This window comes from Lytechinus variegatus, chromosome 9, assembly GCF_018143015.1.
Source record: "Lytechinus variegatus isolate NC3 chromosome 9, Lvar_3.0, whole genome shotgun sequence".
In the NCBI taxonomy this organism is placed as follows: Eukaryota; Metazoa; Echinodermata; class Echinoidea; order Temnopleuroida; family Toxopneustidae; genus Lytechinus; species Lytechinus variegatus.
In genome coordinates this window covers 15,182,976-15,200,007 of record NC_054748.1, presented here as the reverse complement: position 1 = coordinate 15,200,007, position 17,032 = coordinate 15,182,976, and the positions used below count along the sequence as shown (strand labels likewise).

At 36.6% G+C, this 17,032-nt stretch overlaps 1 protein-coding gene across 5 annotated transcripts in view; it reads right to left on the bottom strand.

Moving 5' to 3' along the window:
• The window catches only part of LOC121421558, a 41,098-nt gene that overhangs the window by 10,686 nt on the left and 13,380 nt on the right, over positions 1–17,032 (bottom strand). Inside the window, exons 5-19 of one of the 5 annotated variants that reach the window (XM_041616304.1) lie at positions 16,530–16,562; positions 13,712–13,762; positions 13,074–13,115; positions 12,091–12,159; positions 11,458–11,499; positions 10,449–10,517; positions 9,813–9,854; positions 8,202–8,270; positions 7,564–7,605; positions 6,562–6,630; positions 5,926–5,967; positions 4,737–4,805; positions 4,098–4,139; positions 1,452–1,520; positions 818–859 (exon numbers count right to left, since the gene is read on the bottom strand). In XM_041616304.1, the coding sequence (XP_041472238.1) occupies positions 818–859; positions 1,452–1,520; positions 4,098–4,139; positions 4,737–4,805; positions 5,926–5,967; positions 6,562–6,630; positions 7,564–7,605; positions 8,202–8,270; positions 9,813–9,854; positions 10,449–10,517; positions 11,458–11,499; positions 12,091–12,159; positions 13,074–13,115; positions 13,712–13,762; positions 16,530–16,562 (792 nt within the window). Of the gene's footprint in view, positions 1–817; positions 860–1,451; positions 1,521–3,086; positions 3,156–4,097; positions 4,140–4,736; positions 4,806–5,925; positions 5,968–6,561; positions 6,631–7,563; positions 7,606–8,201; positions 8,271–9,812; positions 9,855–10,448; positions 10,518–11,457; positions 11,500–12,090; positions 12,160–13,073; positions 13,116–13,711; positions 13,763–16,529; positions 16,563–17,032 lie in introns of all 5 variants that reach the window. The other 4 variants (XM_041616303.1, XM_041616307.1, XM_041616305.1 and 1 more) reach the window with 4 other exon arrangements.

Here is a 17,032-nt window from a genome sequence, read left to right as displayed (position 1 = left end):
ATTGGCGGCGGATCCCAAAAAATTTAAGGGGGGTCCAACTGAAATTTTCTGATGGACACATGTAAAAAAAAAATTGACAAGCAAAAAAAAAGGTAATCAATTAAAAATTTAAGGGGGACCGTCCCCCCGCCCCTCAAATTTAGGGGGACCTGTCCCCCCCCCCTTCCGCCGCCTATGGTCCCGACACGCAAATGCTGTTCCCGACCTTTCGTTAGCATGGTTAGAGAACTAGTCTTTGTTTTCAATCGGTAGGCGTTTGTAATAAACGTCATAACAGGGGCATATGGCGTTGTATAAAGGCTACGCACACCTTTCTTCCACTGCTTGATCTTCTTCTTGTTTTTATTCTCGGGACATTTGTTTATTTAATTCCTTATTCTTCTTCCTCTGATCTACCGTCTATTTATTTGACATTTCTTCATTATTTTTTCTGTAATGCAAGGGCGGAAATCTCTCCCCAAAGACCAGGGGCTGGAAGATTTGACAAGCAAAAACAAAAACAAAAAAAGGAATTACCCCAAATGTCAGGTCATTTCGACCTTAATGAATTTGACAAGCAAAGAAAAAAGGTTATCACCCAAAAAATAAGGTCATCTCGTCCAAAATACATGTTTTATGTCGATTTTGAATATATATTTCTTTCCATCATAAAAGACCAAAAGTAGTAGGGGGACCATTTGATATTGTGTCCCCCTACTATTTTGGGTAAGGGGCGCGTCCCCTGTCCCCCTGGGGTTTCCGCCCATGCTGTACTTAGATCCCCACTAAAGCATCAATGACGTGACGTAAACCATTAAATAGTAAAATTGAAACTTACGATATACGTCTCGGTCTATTATTTCCTCAGCCACATCTTTAGCTGCATGTAGAACAGATATTTTACAAAATGTTCAATAAAGAGGGAGAAATTCCTTAAAAAGAAACTGAGTACGAGTATATGATGCATACTCATTAGGTTATCAAGCTGCATCCTGAAATTATCATTTTTTTTTCAAATAACTCCCTATATACATGATATACACGATTACCGGCCCCACTTCCACATTCCCGTATTCGTTCATTTTCCCCTACCCATCCAACAGTCTTTTTCAACTAATGTTTCTAATAGAAACGATATAACATTTTCAGGTTTGAAAATAATATAGAATCGGTTGATTGATGAATAGATTAGGCAGTAATTGAACTGATATAATTTAGGGAAACAATAGCGACTTTAATCGAATGAAATACTAAATAATGAAATGACATGAAATGAACGGAAAAGACTCGAATGTCATTCAAAATTTAAATCTTAATTCCACTTTTAAAAAGTAGAATTGAATTGATGAAAAGAGTTAACCTCATTCTGCATGGAAATCTTATTTTGTTTTGAATAGCAATTACGTCAAAGAAGCTATTAATGAATAATGTAAATACGAATATTACTATAAGCATTGAAGAATAATACCTACCAAAGTTGTCAAGTTTCATGTTCCCATCCTCACGCATTTCAGCTTTCTGGCCTCCCGGATGCTGTGCCACTGTGATATCATTGTAAATGATTTATGAAAAGTTGAAAATGGATAGGAAAACATTTGAATTGATGAATCAACGCAACCATGTGAAAGACGTACCGGTGTCCCGACCATTGGCGGCGGATCCCAAAAAATTTAAGGGGGGTCCAACTGAAATTTTCTGATGGACACATGTAAAAGAAAATTGACGAGTAAACAAAAAAGGTAACCAACTAAAAATTTAAGGGGGGACCGTCCCCCCCCCCCACACACCTCAAATTAAGGGGGACCTGTCCCCTCCCCCCTTCTGCCGCCTATGGTCCCGACACACAAATGCTGTTCCCGACCTTTCGTTAGAGAACGACTAGTCTTTGTTTTCAATCGGTAGGCGTTCGATATAAACACCATAACAGGGACATATGGCGTTGTATAAATGCTACAAACATCTATACCTTTTTTCCAGTTCTTCCTCTTCTTCTTGTTTTTATTCTAGGGACATTTGTTTATTTAATTCCTTATTCTTCTTCCTCTGATCTACCGTCTATATATTTGACATTTCTTCATTATTTTTTCTGTAATGCAAGGGCGGAAACCTCTCCCCAAAGACCAGGGGCTGGAAGATTTGACAAGCAAAAACAAAAACAAAAAAAGGAATTACCCCAAATGTCAGGTCATTTCGACCTTAATGAATTTGACAAGCAAAGAAAAAAGGTTATCACCCCAAAAATAAGGTAATCTTGTCCAAAATACATGTTTTATAAAGATTTTGAATATATATTTCTTGCAATTCCAAAAGACCAAAAGTAGTGGGAGGCATTTGATATTGTTTCCCCCTACTATTTGGGTAGAGGGCGCTTCCCCTGTCCCCCTGGGGTTTCCGCCCATGCTGTACTTAGATCCCCACTGAAGCATCAATGACGTGACGTAAACCATTAAATAGTAAAATTGAAACTTACGATATACATCTCGGTCTATTATTTCCTCAGCCACGTCTTTAGCTGCATGTAGAACAGATATTTTACAAAATGTTCAATAAAGAGGGAGAAATTCCTTAAAAAGAAACTGAGTACGAGTATATGATGCATACTCATTAGGTTATCAAGCTGCATCCTGAAATTATCATTTTTTTTCAAATAACTCCCTATATACATGATATACACGATTACCGGCCCCACTTCCACATTCCCGTATTCGTTCATTTTCCCCCACCCATCCAACAGTCTTTTTCAACTAATGTTTCTAATAGAAACGATATAACATTTTCAGGTTTGAAAATAATATAGAATCGGTTGATTGATGAATAGATTAGGCAGTAATAGAACTGATATAATTTAGGGAAACAATAGCGACTTTAATCGAATGAAATACTAAATAATGAAATGACATGAAATGAACGGAAAAGACTCGAATGTCATTCAAAATTTAAATCTTAATTCCACTTTTAAAAAGTAAAATTGAATTGATGAAAATAGTTAACCTCATTCTGCATGGAAATCTTATTTTGTTTTGAATAGCAATTACGTCAAAGAAGCTATTAATGAATAATAAGTGTAAATATGAATATTACTATAAGCATTGAAGAATAATACCTACCAAAGTTGTCAAGTTTCATGTTCCCATCCTCACGTATTTCAGCTTTCTGGCCTCCCGGATGCTGTGCTACTGTGATATCATTGTAAATAATTTATGAAAAGTTGAAAATGGATAGGAAAACATTTGAATATTGATGAATCAACGCAACCATGTGAAAGACGTACTGGTGTCCCGACCATTGGCGACGGATCCAAAACAATTTAAGGGGGGGTCCACCTGAAATTTTCTGATGGACACATGTAAAAAAAATTTGACGAGCAAACAAAAAAGGTAACCAACTAAAAATTTAGGGGGGACCGTCCCCCCCCCACACACACCTCAAATTAAGGGGGGACCTGTCCCCTCCCCCCTTCTGCCGCCTATGGTCCCGACACACAAATGCTGTTCCCGACCTTTCGTTAGAGAACGACTAGTCTTTGTTTTCAATCGGTAGGCGTTCGATATAAACACCATAACAGGGACATATGGCGTTGTATAAATGCTACAAACATCTATACCTTTTTTCCAGTTCTTCATCTTCTTCTTTTTTTTTATTCTAGGGACATTTGTTTATTTTATAATTCCTTATTCTTCTTCCTCTGATCTACCGTCTATATATTTGACATTTCTTCATTATTTTTTCTGTAATGCAAGGGCGGAAATCTCTCCCCAAAGACCAGGGGCTAGTCAGAAGATTAGACAAGCAAAAACAAAAACAAAAAAAGGAATTACCCATCAAATGTCAGGTCATTTGGACCTTAATGAATTTGACAAGCAAGACAAAACGTCATCGCCCCAAAAATATGGTCATCTCGTCCAAAATACATGTTTTATTTCGATTTTGAATATATATTTACTTCCATCATAAAAGACCAAAAGTAGTAGGGGGCATTTGATATTGTGTCCCCCTACTATTTTGGGTAGGGGGCGCTTCCCCTGTCCCCCTGGGGTTTCCGCCCATGCTGTACTTAGATCCCCACTAAAGCATCAATGACGTGACGTAAACCATTAAATAGTAAAATTGAAACTTACGATATACGTCTCGGTCTATTATTTCCTCAGCCACATCTTTAGCTGCATGTAGAACAGATATTTTACAAAATGTTCAATAAAAAGGGAGAAATTCCTTTAAAAGAAACTGAGTACGAGTATATGATGCATACTCATTAGGTTATCAAGCTGCATCCTGAAATTATCAATTTTTTTTTCAAATAACTCCCTATATACATGATATACACGATTACCGGCCCCACTTCCACATTCCCGTATTCGTTCATTTTCCCCCACCCATCCAACAGTCTTTTTCAACTAATGTTTCTAATAGAAACGATATAAAATTTTCAGGTTTGAAAATAATATAGAATCGGTTGATTGATGAATAGTTTAGGCAGTAATTGAACTGATATAATTTAGGGAAACAATAGCGACTTTAATCGAATGAAATACTAAATAATGAAATGACATGAAATGAACGGAAAAGACTCGAATGTCATTCAAAATTTAAATCTTAATTCCACTTTTAAAAAGTAGAATTGAATGGATGAAAATAGTTAACCTCATTCTGCATGGAAATCTTATTTTGTTTTGAATAGCAATTACGTCAAAGAAGCTATTAATGAATAATAAGTGTAAATATGAATATTACTATAAGCATTGAAGAATAATACCTACCAAAGTTGTCAAGTTTCATGTTCCCATCCTCACGCATTTCAGCTTTCTGGCCTCCCGGATGCTGTGCCACTGTGATATCATTGTAAATAATTTATGAAAAGTTGGAAATGGATAGGAAAACATTTGAATATTGATGAATCAACGCAACCATGTGAAAGACGTACCGGTGTCCCGACCATTGGCGGCGGATCCAAAACAATTTAAGGGGGGGGTCCACCTGAAATTTTCTGATGGACACATGTAAAAGAAAATTGACGAGTAAACAAAAAAGGTAACCAACTAAAAATTTAATGGGGGACCTCCCCCCCCCCGCACACCTCAAATTAAGGGGGGACCTGTCCCCTCCCCCCTTCTGCCGCCTATGGTAACGACACCCAAATGCTGTTCCCGACCTTTCGTTAGAGAACGACTAGTCTTTGTTTTCAATCGGTAGGCGTTCGATATAAACACCATAACAGGGACATATGGCGTTGTATAAATGCTACAAACATCTATACCTTTTTTCCAGTTCTTCCTCTTCTTCTTTTTTTTATTCTCGGGACATTTGTTTATGTAATTCCTTATTCTTCTTCCTCTGATCTACCGTCTATTTATCTGACATTTCTTCATTATTTTTCTGTAATGCAAGGGCGGAAATCTCTCCCCAAAGACCAGGGGCTGGTCAGAAGATTTGACAAGCAAAGCAAAAACAAAAAAGGAATTTCCCCAAATGTCAGGTCATTTCGACCTTAATGAATTTGACAAGCAAAGGAAAAAAATTATCACCAAACAATAAGGTCATCTCGTCCAAAATAATGTTTTATTTCGATTTTGAATATATATTTCTTCCCATCATAAAAGACCAAAAGTGGTAGGGGGAGCAATTGATATTGTGTCCCCCTACTATTTTGGGTAGAGGGACGCGTCCCCTGTCCCCCTGGGGTTTGCGCCAATGCTGTACTTAGATCCCCACTAAAGCATCAATGACGTGACATAAATAATGTTTTATTTCGATTTTGAATATATATTTCTTCCCATCATAAAAGACCAAAAGTGGTAGGGGGAGCAATTGATATTGTGTCCCCCTACTATTTTGGGTAGAGGGACGCGTCCCCTGTCCCCCTGGGGTTTCCGCCCATGCTGTACTTAGATCCCCACTAAAGCATCAATGACGTGACATAAACCATTAAACAGTAAAATTGAAACTTACGATATACGTCTCGGTCTATTATTTCCTCAGCCACATCTTTAGCTGCATGTAGAACAGATATTTTAAAAAATGTTCAATAAAAAGGGAAAAATTTCTTTAAAAGAAACTGAGTACGAAAATATGATGCATACTCATTAGGTTATCAGGGTGCATCCTGAAATTATCTATTTTTTTAAATAACTCCCTATATACATGATATAAACGATTACCGGCCCCACTTCCACATTCACGTTATCGTTTATTTTCCCCCACCCATCCTACAGTCTTTTCGACCAATGTTTTTAATAGAAACGATATAAAATTTTCAGGTTTGAAAATAATATAGAATCGGTTGATTGATGAATAGTTTAGGCAGTAATTCAACTGATGTAATTTTTGGGAAACAATAGCGACTTTAATCGAATGAAATACTAAATAATGAAATGACATGAAATGAACGAAAAAGACTCGAATGTCATTCAAAATTTAAATCTTAATTCCACTTTTAAAAAGTAGAATTGAATGGATAAAAATAGTTAGCCTCATTCTGCGTGGAAATTTTATTTCGTTTTGAATAGCAATTACGTCAAAGAAGCTATTAATGAATAATAAGTGTAAATATGAATATTACTATAAGCATTGAAGAATAATACCTACCAAAGTTGTCAAGTTTCATGTTCCCATCCTCACGCATTTCAGCTTTCTGGCCTCCCGGATGCTGTGCCACTGTGATATCATTGTAAATAATTTATGAAAAGTTGAAAATGGATAGGAAAACATTTGAATTGATGAATCAACGCCACCATGTGAAAGACGTTACCGGTGTCCCAACCATTGGCGGCGGATCCAAAAAAAATTTAAGGGGGATCCACCTGAAATTTTGTGATGGACACATGTAAAAAAAAAAATAGTAAAGCAAAAAAAAAAGGAAATCAATTAAAAATTTAAGGGGGGACCATCCTCCATACCTCAAATTAAGGGGGAACCTGTCCCCCCCCCCGCTTCCACCGCCTATGGTCGCGACACACAAATGCTGTTCCCGACCATTCGTTAGAGAAGGACTAGTCTTTGTTTTCAATCGGTAGGCGTTCGATATAAACATCATAACAGGGGCATATGGCGTTGTATAAAGGCTACACACATCTATACCTTTCTTCCACTTCTTCCTCTTCTTCTTGTTTTTATTCTCGGGACATTTGTTTATTTAATTCCTTATTCTTCTTCCTCTGATCTACCGTCTATTTATTTGACATTTCTTCATTATTCTTTTCTGTAATGCAAGGGCGGAAATTTCTCCCCCAAGACCAGGGGCTGGTCAGAAGATTTGACAAGCAAAACAAAAACAAAAAAGGAATTACCCCAAATGTCAGGTCATTTCGACCTTAATGAATTTGACAAGCAAAGAAAAAAGATTATCACCCAAACAATAAGGTCATCTCGTCCAAAATAATGTTTTATTTCGATTTTGAATACATATTTCTTTCCATCATAAAAGACCAAAAGTAGTAGGGAGAGCATTTGATATTGCATCCCTCTACTATTTTGGGTAGGGGGGCGCGTCCCCTGTCCCCCTGGGGTTTCCGCCCATGCTGTACTTAGATCCCCACTAAAGCATCAATGACGTGACGTAAACCATTAAATAGTAAAATTGAAACTTACGATATACGTCTCGGTCTATTATTTCCTCAGCCACATCTTTAGCTGCATGTAGAACAGATATTTTTAAAAATGTTCAATAAAAAGGGAAAAATTCCTTTAAAAGAAACTGAGTACGAGTATATGATGCATACTCATTAGGTTATCAAGCTGCATCCTGAAATTATCCATTTTTTTTTTCAAATAACTCCCTATATACATGATATACACGATTACCGGCCCCACTTCCACATTCCCGTATTCGTTCATTTTCCCCACCCATCCTACAGTCTTTTCGACGAATGTTTCTAATAGAAACGATATCAAATTTTCAGGTTTAAAAATAATATAGAATCGGTTGATTGATGAATAGTTTAGGCAGTGATTGAACTGATATAATTTAGGGAAACAATAGCGACTTTAATCGAATGAAATACTAAATAATGAAATGACATGAAATGAACGGAAAAGACTCGAATGTCATTCAAAATTTAAATCTTAATTCCACTTTTAAAAAGTAGAATTGATCGGATGAAAATAATTAACCTCATTCTGCATGGAAATCTTATTTTGTTTTGAATAGCAATTACGTCAAAGAAGCTATTAATGAATAATAAGTGTAAATATGAATATTACTATAAGCATTGAAGAATAATACCTACCAAAGTTGTCAAGTTTCATGTTCCCATCCTCACGCATTTCAGCTTTCTGGCCTCCCGGATGCTGTGCTACTGTGATATCATTGTAAATAATTTATGAAAAGTTGAAAATGGATAGGAAAACATTTGAATTGATGAATCAACGCAACCATGTGAAAGACGTACCGGTGTCCCGACCATTGGCGGCGGATCCAAAAAAATTAAGGGGGGTCCACCTGAAATTTTCTGATGGACACATGTAAAAAAAAATTGACGAGCAAAAAAATAAGGTAATCAGCTAAAAATTTAAGGGGGAACCGCCCCCCACACACACCTCCAATTTAGGGGGGACCTGTCCCCCCCCCCCCTGCTTCCGCCGCCTATGGTCCCGATACACAAATGCTGATCCCGACCTTTCGTTAGAGGACGACTAGTCTTTGTTTTCAATCGGTAGGCGTTTGATATAAACATCATAACAGGGGAATATGGCGTTGTATAAAGGATACACACATCTAAACCTTTCTTCTACTTCTTCCTCTTCTTCTTGTTTTCGTTTTCGGGACATTTGTTTATTTAATTCCTTATTCTTCTTCCTCTGATCTACCGTCTATTTATTTGACATTTCTTCATTATTTTTCTGTAATGCAAGGGCGGAAACCTCTCCCCAAAGACCAGGGGCTGGTCAGAAGATTTGACAAGCAAAAACAAAAACAAAAAAAAGGAATTACCCCAAATGTCAGGTCATATCGACCTTAATGAATTTGACAAGCAAAGGAAAAAAAATTATCACCCAAACAATAAGGTCATCTCGTCCAAAATAATGTTTTATTTCGATTTTGAATACATATTTCTTTCCATCATAAAAGACCAAAAGTGGTAAATTTGACAAGCAAAAAAAAGGTAATCAACTAAAAATTTATGGGGGGACCGTCACCCCATCCTCAAATTTAGGGGGGACCTGTCCTCCTGCCCCCCCCCCCCGCTCCTATGGTCCCGACACACAAATGCTGTTCCCGACCTTTCGTTAGAGTACGACTAGTCTTTGTTTTCAATCGGTAGGCGTTCGATATAAACATCATAACAGGGGCATATGGCGTTGTATAAAGGCTACACACATCTATACCTTTCTTCCACTTCTTCCTCTTCTTCTTGTTTTTATTCTCGGGACATTTGTTTATTTAATTCCTTATTCTTCTTCCTCTGATCTACCGTCTATTTATTTGACATTTCTTCATTATTTTTTCTGTAATGCAAGGGCGGAAATCTCTCCCCAAAGACCAGGGGCTGGTCAGAAGATTTGACAAGCAAAAACAAAAACAAAAAAAGGAATTACCCCAAATGTCAGGTCATTTCGACCTTAATGAATTTGACAAGCAAAGGAAAAAAGGTTATCACCCAAACAATAAGGTCATCTCGTCCAAAATAATGTTTTATTTCGATTTTGAATACATATTTCTTTCCATCATAAAAGACCAAAAGTGGTAGGGGGAGCAATTGATATTGTGTCCCCCTACTATTTTGGGTAGGGGGGCGCGTCCCCTGTCCCCCTGGGGTTTCCGCCCATGCTGTACTTAGATCCCCACTAAAGCATCAATGACGTGACGTAAACCATTAAATAGTAAAATTGAAACTTACGATATACGTCTCGGTCTATTATTTCCTCAGCCACATCTTTAGCTGCATGTAGAACAGATATTTAAAAAATGTTCAATAAAAAGGGAAAAATTCCTTTAAAAGAAACTGAGTACGAGTATATGATGCATACTCATTAGGTTATCAAGCTGCATCCTGAAATTATTCATTTTTTTTCAAATAACTCCCTATATACATGATATACACGATTACCGGCCCCACTTCCACATTCCCGTATTCGTTCATTTTCCCCCACCCATCCTACAGTCTTTTCGACGAATGTTTATAATAGAAACGATATCAAATTTTCAGGTTTGAAAATAATATAGAATCGGTTGATTGATGAATAGTTTAGGCAGTGATTGAACTGATATAATTTAGGGAAACAATAGCGACTTTAATCCAATGAAATACTAAATAATGAAATGACATGAAATGAACGGAAAAGACTCGAATGTCATTCAAAATTTAAATCTTAATTCCAGTTTTAAAAAGTAGAATTAAATGGATGAAAATAATTAACCTCATTCTGCATGGAAATCTTATTTTGTTTTGAATAGCAATTACGTCAAAGAAGCTATTAATGAATAATAAGTGTAAATATGAATATTACTATAAGCATTGAAGAATAATACCTACCAAAGTTGTCAAGTTTCATGTTCCCATCCTCACGCATTTCAGCTTTCTGGCCTCCCGGATGCTGTGCCACTGTGATATCATTGTAAATAATTCTTGAAAAGTTGAAAATGGACAGGAAAACATTTGAATTGATGAATCAACGCCACCATGTGAAAGACGTTACCGGTGTCCCGACCATTGGCGGCGGATCCAAAAAAATTTAATGGGGGGTCCACCTGAAATTTTGTGATGGACACATGTAAAAAAACAATAGTAAAGCCTAAAAAAAAGTTAATCAACTAAAAATTTAAGGGGGGACCGTCCTCCATACCTCAAATTAAGGGGGGACCTGTCCCCCCCCCCCCCGCTTCCGCCGCCTATGGTCCCGACACACAAATGCTGTTCCCGACCTTTCGTTAGAGAACGACTAGTCTTTGTTTTCAATCGGTAGGCGTTCGATATAAACATCATAACAGGGGAATATGGCGTTGTATAAAGGCTACACACATCTATACCTTTCTTCCACTTCTTCCTCTTCTTCTTGTTTTTATTCTCGGGACATTTGTTTATTTAATTCCTTATTCTTCTTCTTCTGATATACCGTCTATTTATTTGACATTTCTTCATTATTATTTTTTTGTAATGCAAGGGCGAAAATCTAGCTCTCGCCAAAGACCAGGGGCTGGAAGATTTGACAAGCAAAAACAAAAACAAAAAAAAGGAATTACCCCAAATGTCAGGTCATTTCGACCTTAATGAATTTGACAAGCAAAGAAAAAAGGTTATCACCCAAAAAATAAGGTCATCTCGTCCAAAATACATGTTTTATTTCGATTTTGAATATATATTTCTTTCCATCATAAAAGACCAAAAGTGGTAGGGGGAGCATTTGATATTGTGTACCCCTACTATTTTGGGTAGGGGCGCGCTTCCCCTGTCCCCCTGGGGTTTCCGCCCATGCTGTACTTAGATCCCCACTAAAGCATCAATGACGTGACGTAAACCATTAAATAGTAAAATTGAAACTTACGATATACGTCTCGGGCTATTATTTCCTCAGCCACATCTTTAGCTGCATGTAGAACAGATATTTAAAAAAATGTTCAATAAAAAGGGAGAAATTCCTTTAAAAGAAACTGAGTACGAGTATATGATGCATACTCATTAGGTTATCAAGCTGCATCCTGAAATTATCCATTTTTTTTCAAACAACTCCCTATATACATGATATACACGATTACCGGCCCCACTTCCACATTCCTGTATTCGTTCATTTTCCGCCAACCATCCAGTCTTTTCGACCAATATTTCTAATAGAAACGATACAAAATTTTCAGGTTGAAAATAATGTAGAATCGGTTGATTGATGAATAGTTTAGGCAGTAATTGAACTGATATAATTTAGGGAAACAATAGCGACTTTAATCGAATGAAATACTAAATAATGAAATGACATGAAATGAACGGAAAAGACTCGAATGTCATTCAAAATTTAAATCTTAATTCCACTTTTAAAAAGTAGAATTAAATGGATGAAAATAGTTAACCTCATTCTGCATGGAAATCTTATTTCGTTTTGAATAGCAATTACGTCAAAGAAGCTGTTAATGAATAATAAGTGTAAATATGAATATTACTATAAGCATTGAAGAATAATACCTACCAAAGTTGTCAAGTTTCATGTTCCCATCCTCACGCATTTCAGCTTTCTGGCCTCCCGGATGCTGTGCCACTGTGATATCATTGTAAATAATTTATGAAAAGTTGAAAATGGATAGGAAAACATTTGAATTGATGAATCAACGCCACCATGTGAAAGACGTTACCGGTGTCCCGACCATTGGCGGCAAATCCCAAAAAAAATTAAGGGGGGTCCACTTGAAATTTTGTGATGGACACATGTAAAAAAAAAAACAAGCAAAAAAGGTAATCACCTCAAAGTTAAGGGGGGACCGCCCCCACCTCATATTTAGGGGGGACCTGCCCCCCCCCCCCCCCGCTTCCGCCGCCTATGGTCCCGACACACAAATGCTGTTCCCGACCTTTCGTTAGAGAACGACTAGTCTTTGTTTTCAATCGGTAGGCGTTCGATATAAACATCATAACAGGGGCATATGGCGTTGTATAAAGGCTACACACATCTATACCTTTCTTCCACTTCTTCTTGTTTTTATTCTCGGGACATTTGTTTATTTAATTCCTTATTCTTCTTCTTCTGATCTACCGTCTATTTATTTGACATTTCTTCATTATTTTTTCTGTAATGCAAGGGCGGAAATCTCTCCCCAAAGACCAGGGGCTGGAAAATTTGACAAGCAAAAACAAAAACAAAAAAAGGAATTACCCCAAATGTCAGGTCATTTCGACCTTAATGAATTTGACAAGCAAAGAAAAAAGGTTATCACCCCAACAACAAGGTCATCTCGTCCAAAATACATGTTTTATTTCGATTTTGAATATATATTTCTTTCCATCATAAAAGACCAAAAGTAGTAGGTGGAGCATTTGATATTGTGTCCCCCTACTATTTTGGGTAGGGGGGCGCGTCCCCTGTCCCCCTGGGGTTTCCGCCCATGCTGTACTTAGATCCCCACTAAAGCATCAATGACGTGACGTAAACCATTAAATAGTAAAATTGAAACTTACGATATACGTCTCGGTCTATTATTTCCTCAGCCACATCTTTAGCTGCATGTAGAACAGATATTTAAAAAAATGTTCAATAAAAAGGGAGAAATTCCTTTAAAAGAAACTGAGTACGAGTATATGATGCATACTCATTAGGTTATCAAGCTGCATCCTGAAATTATCCATTTTTTGTTTCAAATAACTCCCTATATACATGATATACACGATTACCGGCCCCACTTCCACATTCCCGTATTCGTTCATTTTCCCCCACCCATCCTACAGTCTTTTCGACGAATGTTTCTAATAGAAACGATATCAAATTTTCAGGTTTGAAAATAATATAGAATCGGTTGATTGATGAATAGTTTAGGCAGTAATTGAACTGATATAATTTAGGGAAACAATAGCGACTTTAATCGAATGAAATACTAAATAATGAAATGACATGAAATGAACGGAAAAGACTCGAATGTCATTCAAAATTTAAATCTTAATTCCACTTTTAAAAAGTAGAATTAAATGGATGAAAATAGTTAACCTCATTCTGCATGGAAATCTTATTTCGTTCGAGTAGCAATTACGTCAAAGAAGCTATTAATGAATAATAAGTGTAAATATGAATATTACTATAAGCATTGAAGAATAATACCTACCAAAGTTGTCAAGTTTCATGTTCCCATCCTCACGCATTTCCAGGGGCAGATCTTGGGGTGGGGCGGAAGGTGCGGGAGCACCCCGGAGAATTTCCAAAAAAAGGAGGTGAAAAAGAGGGGGAAAGAAAGAGAAACGTAATGGGTAAGAAGAAGAATTATTGTATATTACTTGTTTTATCATAATATATATATATATTACATTGTTATACATAAGATGTAATTTTCTCATAAATTTATGAAACATAATTTAGTAAGGACCTATATGTTTGTTGGTGATCTCTTTGTCTGTTTTATGAGATAAATATTCCTGTTCAAGGGGAGATAAGTAATAAAACATCCCGTTTTAAGTCAGTATACACCACATACATGTACATTTCCTCGCGCTCTGAGCTTTTATTATTTGATGCAGTGACATGGGCCTAATTATGCTTCTTTTTCATGACTGCTTAAAAGTGATTGCCCTCTTTTACGGTCTGAATATAAAACGTTTCATTCCTATTTTATGTTCGCATATTGGCGGATTAGTGAGGTGTACGTTGTTGATTAAAGTTCCAACCCGGGTCTGTGCCTGCAGGTGCCATGAGCCTAATTACATCAGGAGGGCTCAAGATATTCGTTCGACCCGACCCATTCGATTTTTTTTCAATTTGATGTTGCTGATTGACAAAACTGTATGAATATGATTCAAAATCTAACACTGATTCTAGAAATGGTAACTACTGAACTTCCTTCACCCAAATTGGGAAGATAAAAAAGTGACTTGTAACTATTTTTTTGACTGGCGGACTAATTAGGGCTATTTTACTGTTTGGGTCGATGAATTTGATCCATTCATAGTTATCTTCATAAATGGCAATTTATTTTTAAAATGAGCTGGCTACGCTACCCTTTCCTGGTCAGATATGGAATGCCAGATATATATCCTATCCAATGGTAGTAAACATTCCACCCTCTATATAATTTCACATTTACTTTTTATGAATTTTTCAAAAGTGCCATTTTAACACACAAGTCTATGGGGAATGTTTTACGCGTGTGACACCTGCAGACTCAGCAGACCCTCCACACATATACTAGCCTTTTGATAAGACCTGGCTCGTGACTTGGGCAATATTCCTTGTCGAGTAGTGGCTGCCAAGCAAAGCCAAATTATACTAAAATGATTTGTTCCCATTCACATTGTGTATAATATCGTAGGGCCTGTAGCGGCCATTTTGACTTTCCAATAACAGTATCTATCACCTATCTGGCATAATAAATGATATCTCTTAATAGAAATTATGCTTTCAGACAATATTTTACTCATAAATCACTAATATCTGCATTTATGGTGCTCACTCTTGTGAATATTGGTTTCCCACTTTGCATTGTGCATAAGACTGTTAATGTCTCTGGCGGCCATTTTGAAAGTAAAATACAGTATTTAACACAAACTTTAAACCTGAATGATGTATTTCGTTAGAAAATACGTTTTTAAACAGTATCCCATGAATTTATCACATATAATATGCATTTTAGTGATCACTCTTGTGATTTCTTTGCCCCACTTTCTCATTGTGGATAATGCTTTTAGGGCCTTTGGCAGCCATTTTGAATATCTAAATACAACATTCATCACATACATGGCATATTAATAATATATTTCGTTAACAATTATGTTTTTAATCACTATTCCACTCGTTTAATCTTAATAATATGCATTTTAGTGATCACTCTTGTGATTTTTTTGGCCCCCATTGCCATTGTACGCAATACTGTTTGGGCCAGTGGCGGCCATTTTAGACATCAAAATGCAGAAATGTTCCCATTTATGACATAATAAATGATATATCTCGTTAGTAATAATGATTTGCATAATATTATATTACTAATATTATTAGTTTTCCCTATTCATACTGTACATAATAGAGTATACAATGGACTATGGCGGTCATTTTGAATATCAGGAAAATAAATATTTTGTCAAAAATTATTTTTTCAGAGTGTATTTTACTCCTGCCACACGCTTCCATGCATTTCATAGCCAATGTGCGGACAATTTTAGGATTTTTATGGGTAATTTGCATATTTTGGCGGCCATATTGGATTTTGCCAATTTGCGGAAAATGCTCAAGGTTACACGAGTGGCATCATCCAGATTCGTAATCAGCACCCTCGAATTGACGAGAAACCATAAAAAAATATTGTATATATAAAAAAACAAGGTTTGGTCAAGTTTCTATGGGGCCTATCCTGGACTAATGGGCTCCCGTCGCTCGCATCCAACATCCGTCTTTTTGCAACTAGTCTTTTTTTTCAGTCGGTAGTCGTTAGATATAAAACATAATAAAATGCACATTGCCTCCTGCAAAGGCTACACACATGAACACTTCATCTTGGTTGGGTAGGGGGGGGGCGGGGTTAAGCAGTGCTTTGCTTTGCTTATGGCACGCGCATGCTGAGAAGCCCGTTCAGATTACTGAACTAGATTGGCCAGAAAACCAAACAACGATTATTTTGTGATGAGCCGCCTCTCACGTCCTCCTACAAATTGCCTTGAAAAACCCCGCTGATCCATTAATGCATCACATATTTTATACCCGCAAAATAAAACAAATAAATTATAGGCGAAAATATTCACACCTGAATGCTACGCGCCTGAAAACCCAAGAAAACAACAACTTCTCCCTCTCCTTCTTGTTTTATATCCTCGTGAAATTTGTCAAAATACCGTCTGCTTATTTGACATCTAGTTCTTCATTATTTTTTTTATAATTTATATCTCCACTAAAGCATCAATGACGTGACGTAACGATTAAATAGTAGGATTGAATCTTACCATAATATACCATCTTCTCAGCCACATCTTTAGCTATATGAATATGGAACAGAAATCAAAGATATTGAATAAAAAACGGTGGATAACTATTCGGACATTCTTTTAAAAGAAACTGAGTATGATGCCTATCAGTTGTATCATGGTATTTGGTGGTATATGATGGTACATGATGGTATTTAGTTGTATCCATAAATTGTCAGTTTCTTTTTTTCAAACTTCGCTTTGACTACACGATTACCGGCCCCACTTCCACATTCCCGTATTCGTTCATTTTCCCCCACCCATCCTACAGTCTTTTCGACTAATGTTTCTAATAGAAACGATATAAAATTTTCAGGTTTGAAAATAATATAGAATCGGTTGATTGATGAATAGTTTAGGCAGTAATTCAACTGATATAATTTAGGGAAACAATAGCGACTTTAATCGAATGAAATACTAAATAGTGAAATGATATGAAATGAACGGAAAAGACTCGAATGTCATTAAAAATTTAAATCTTA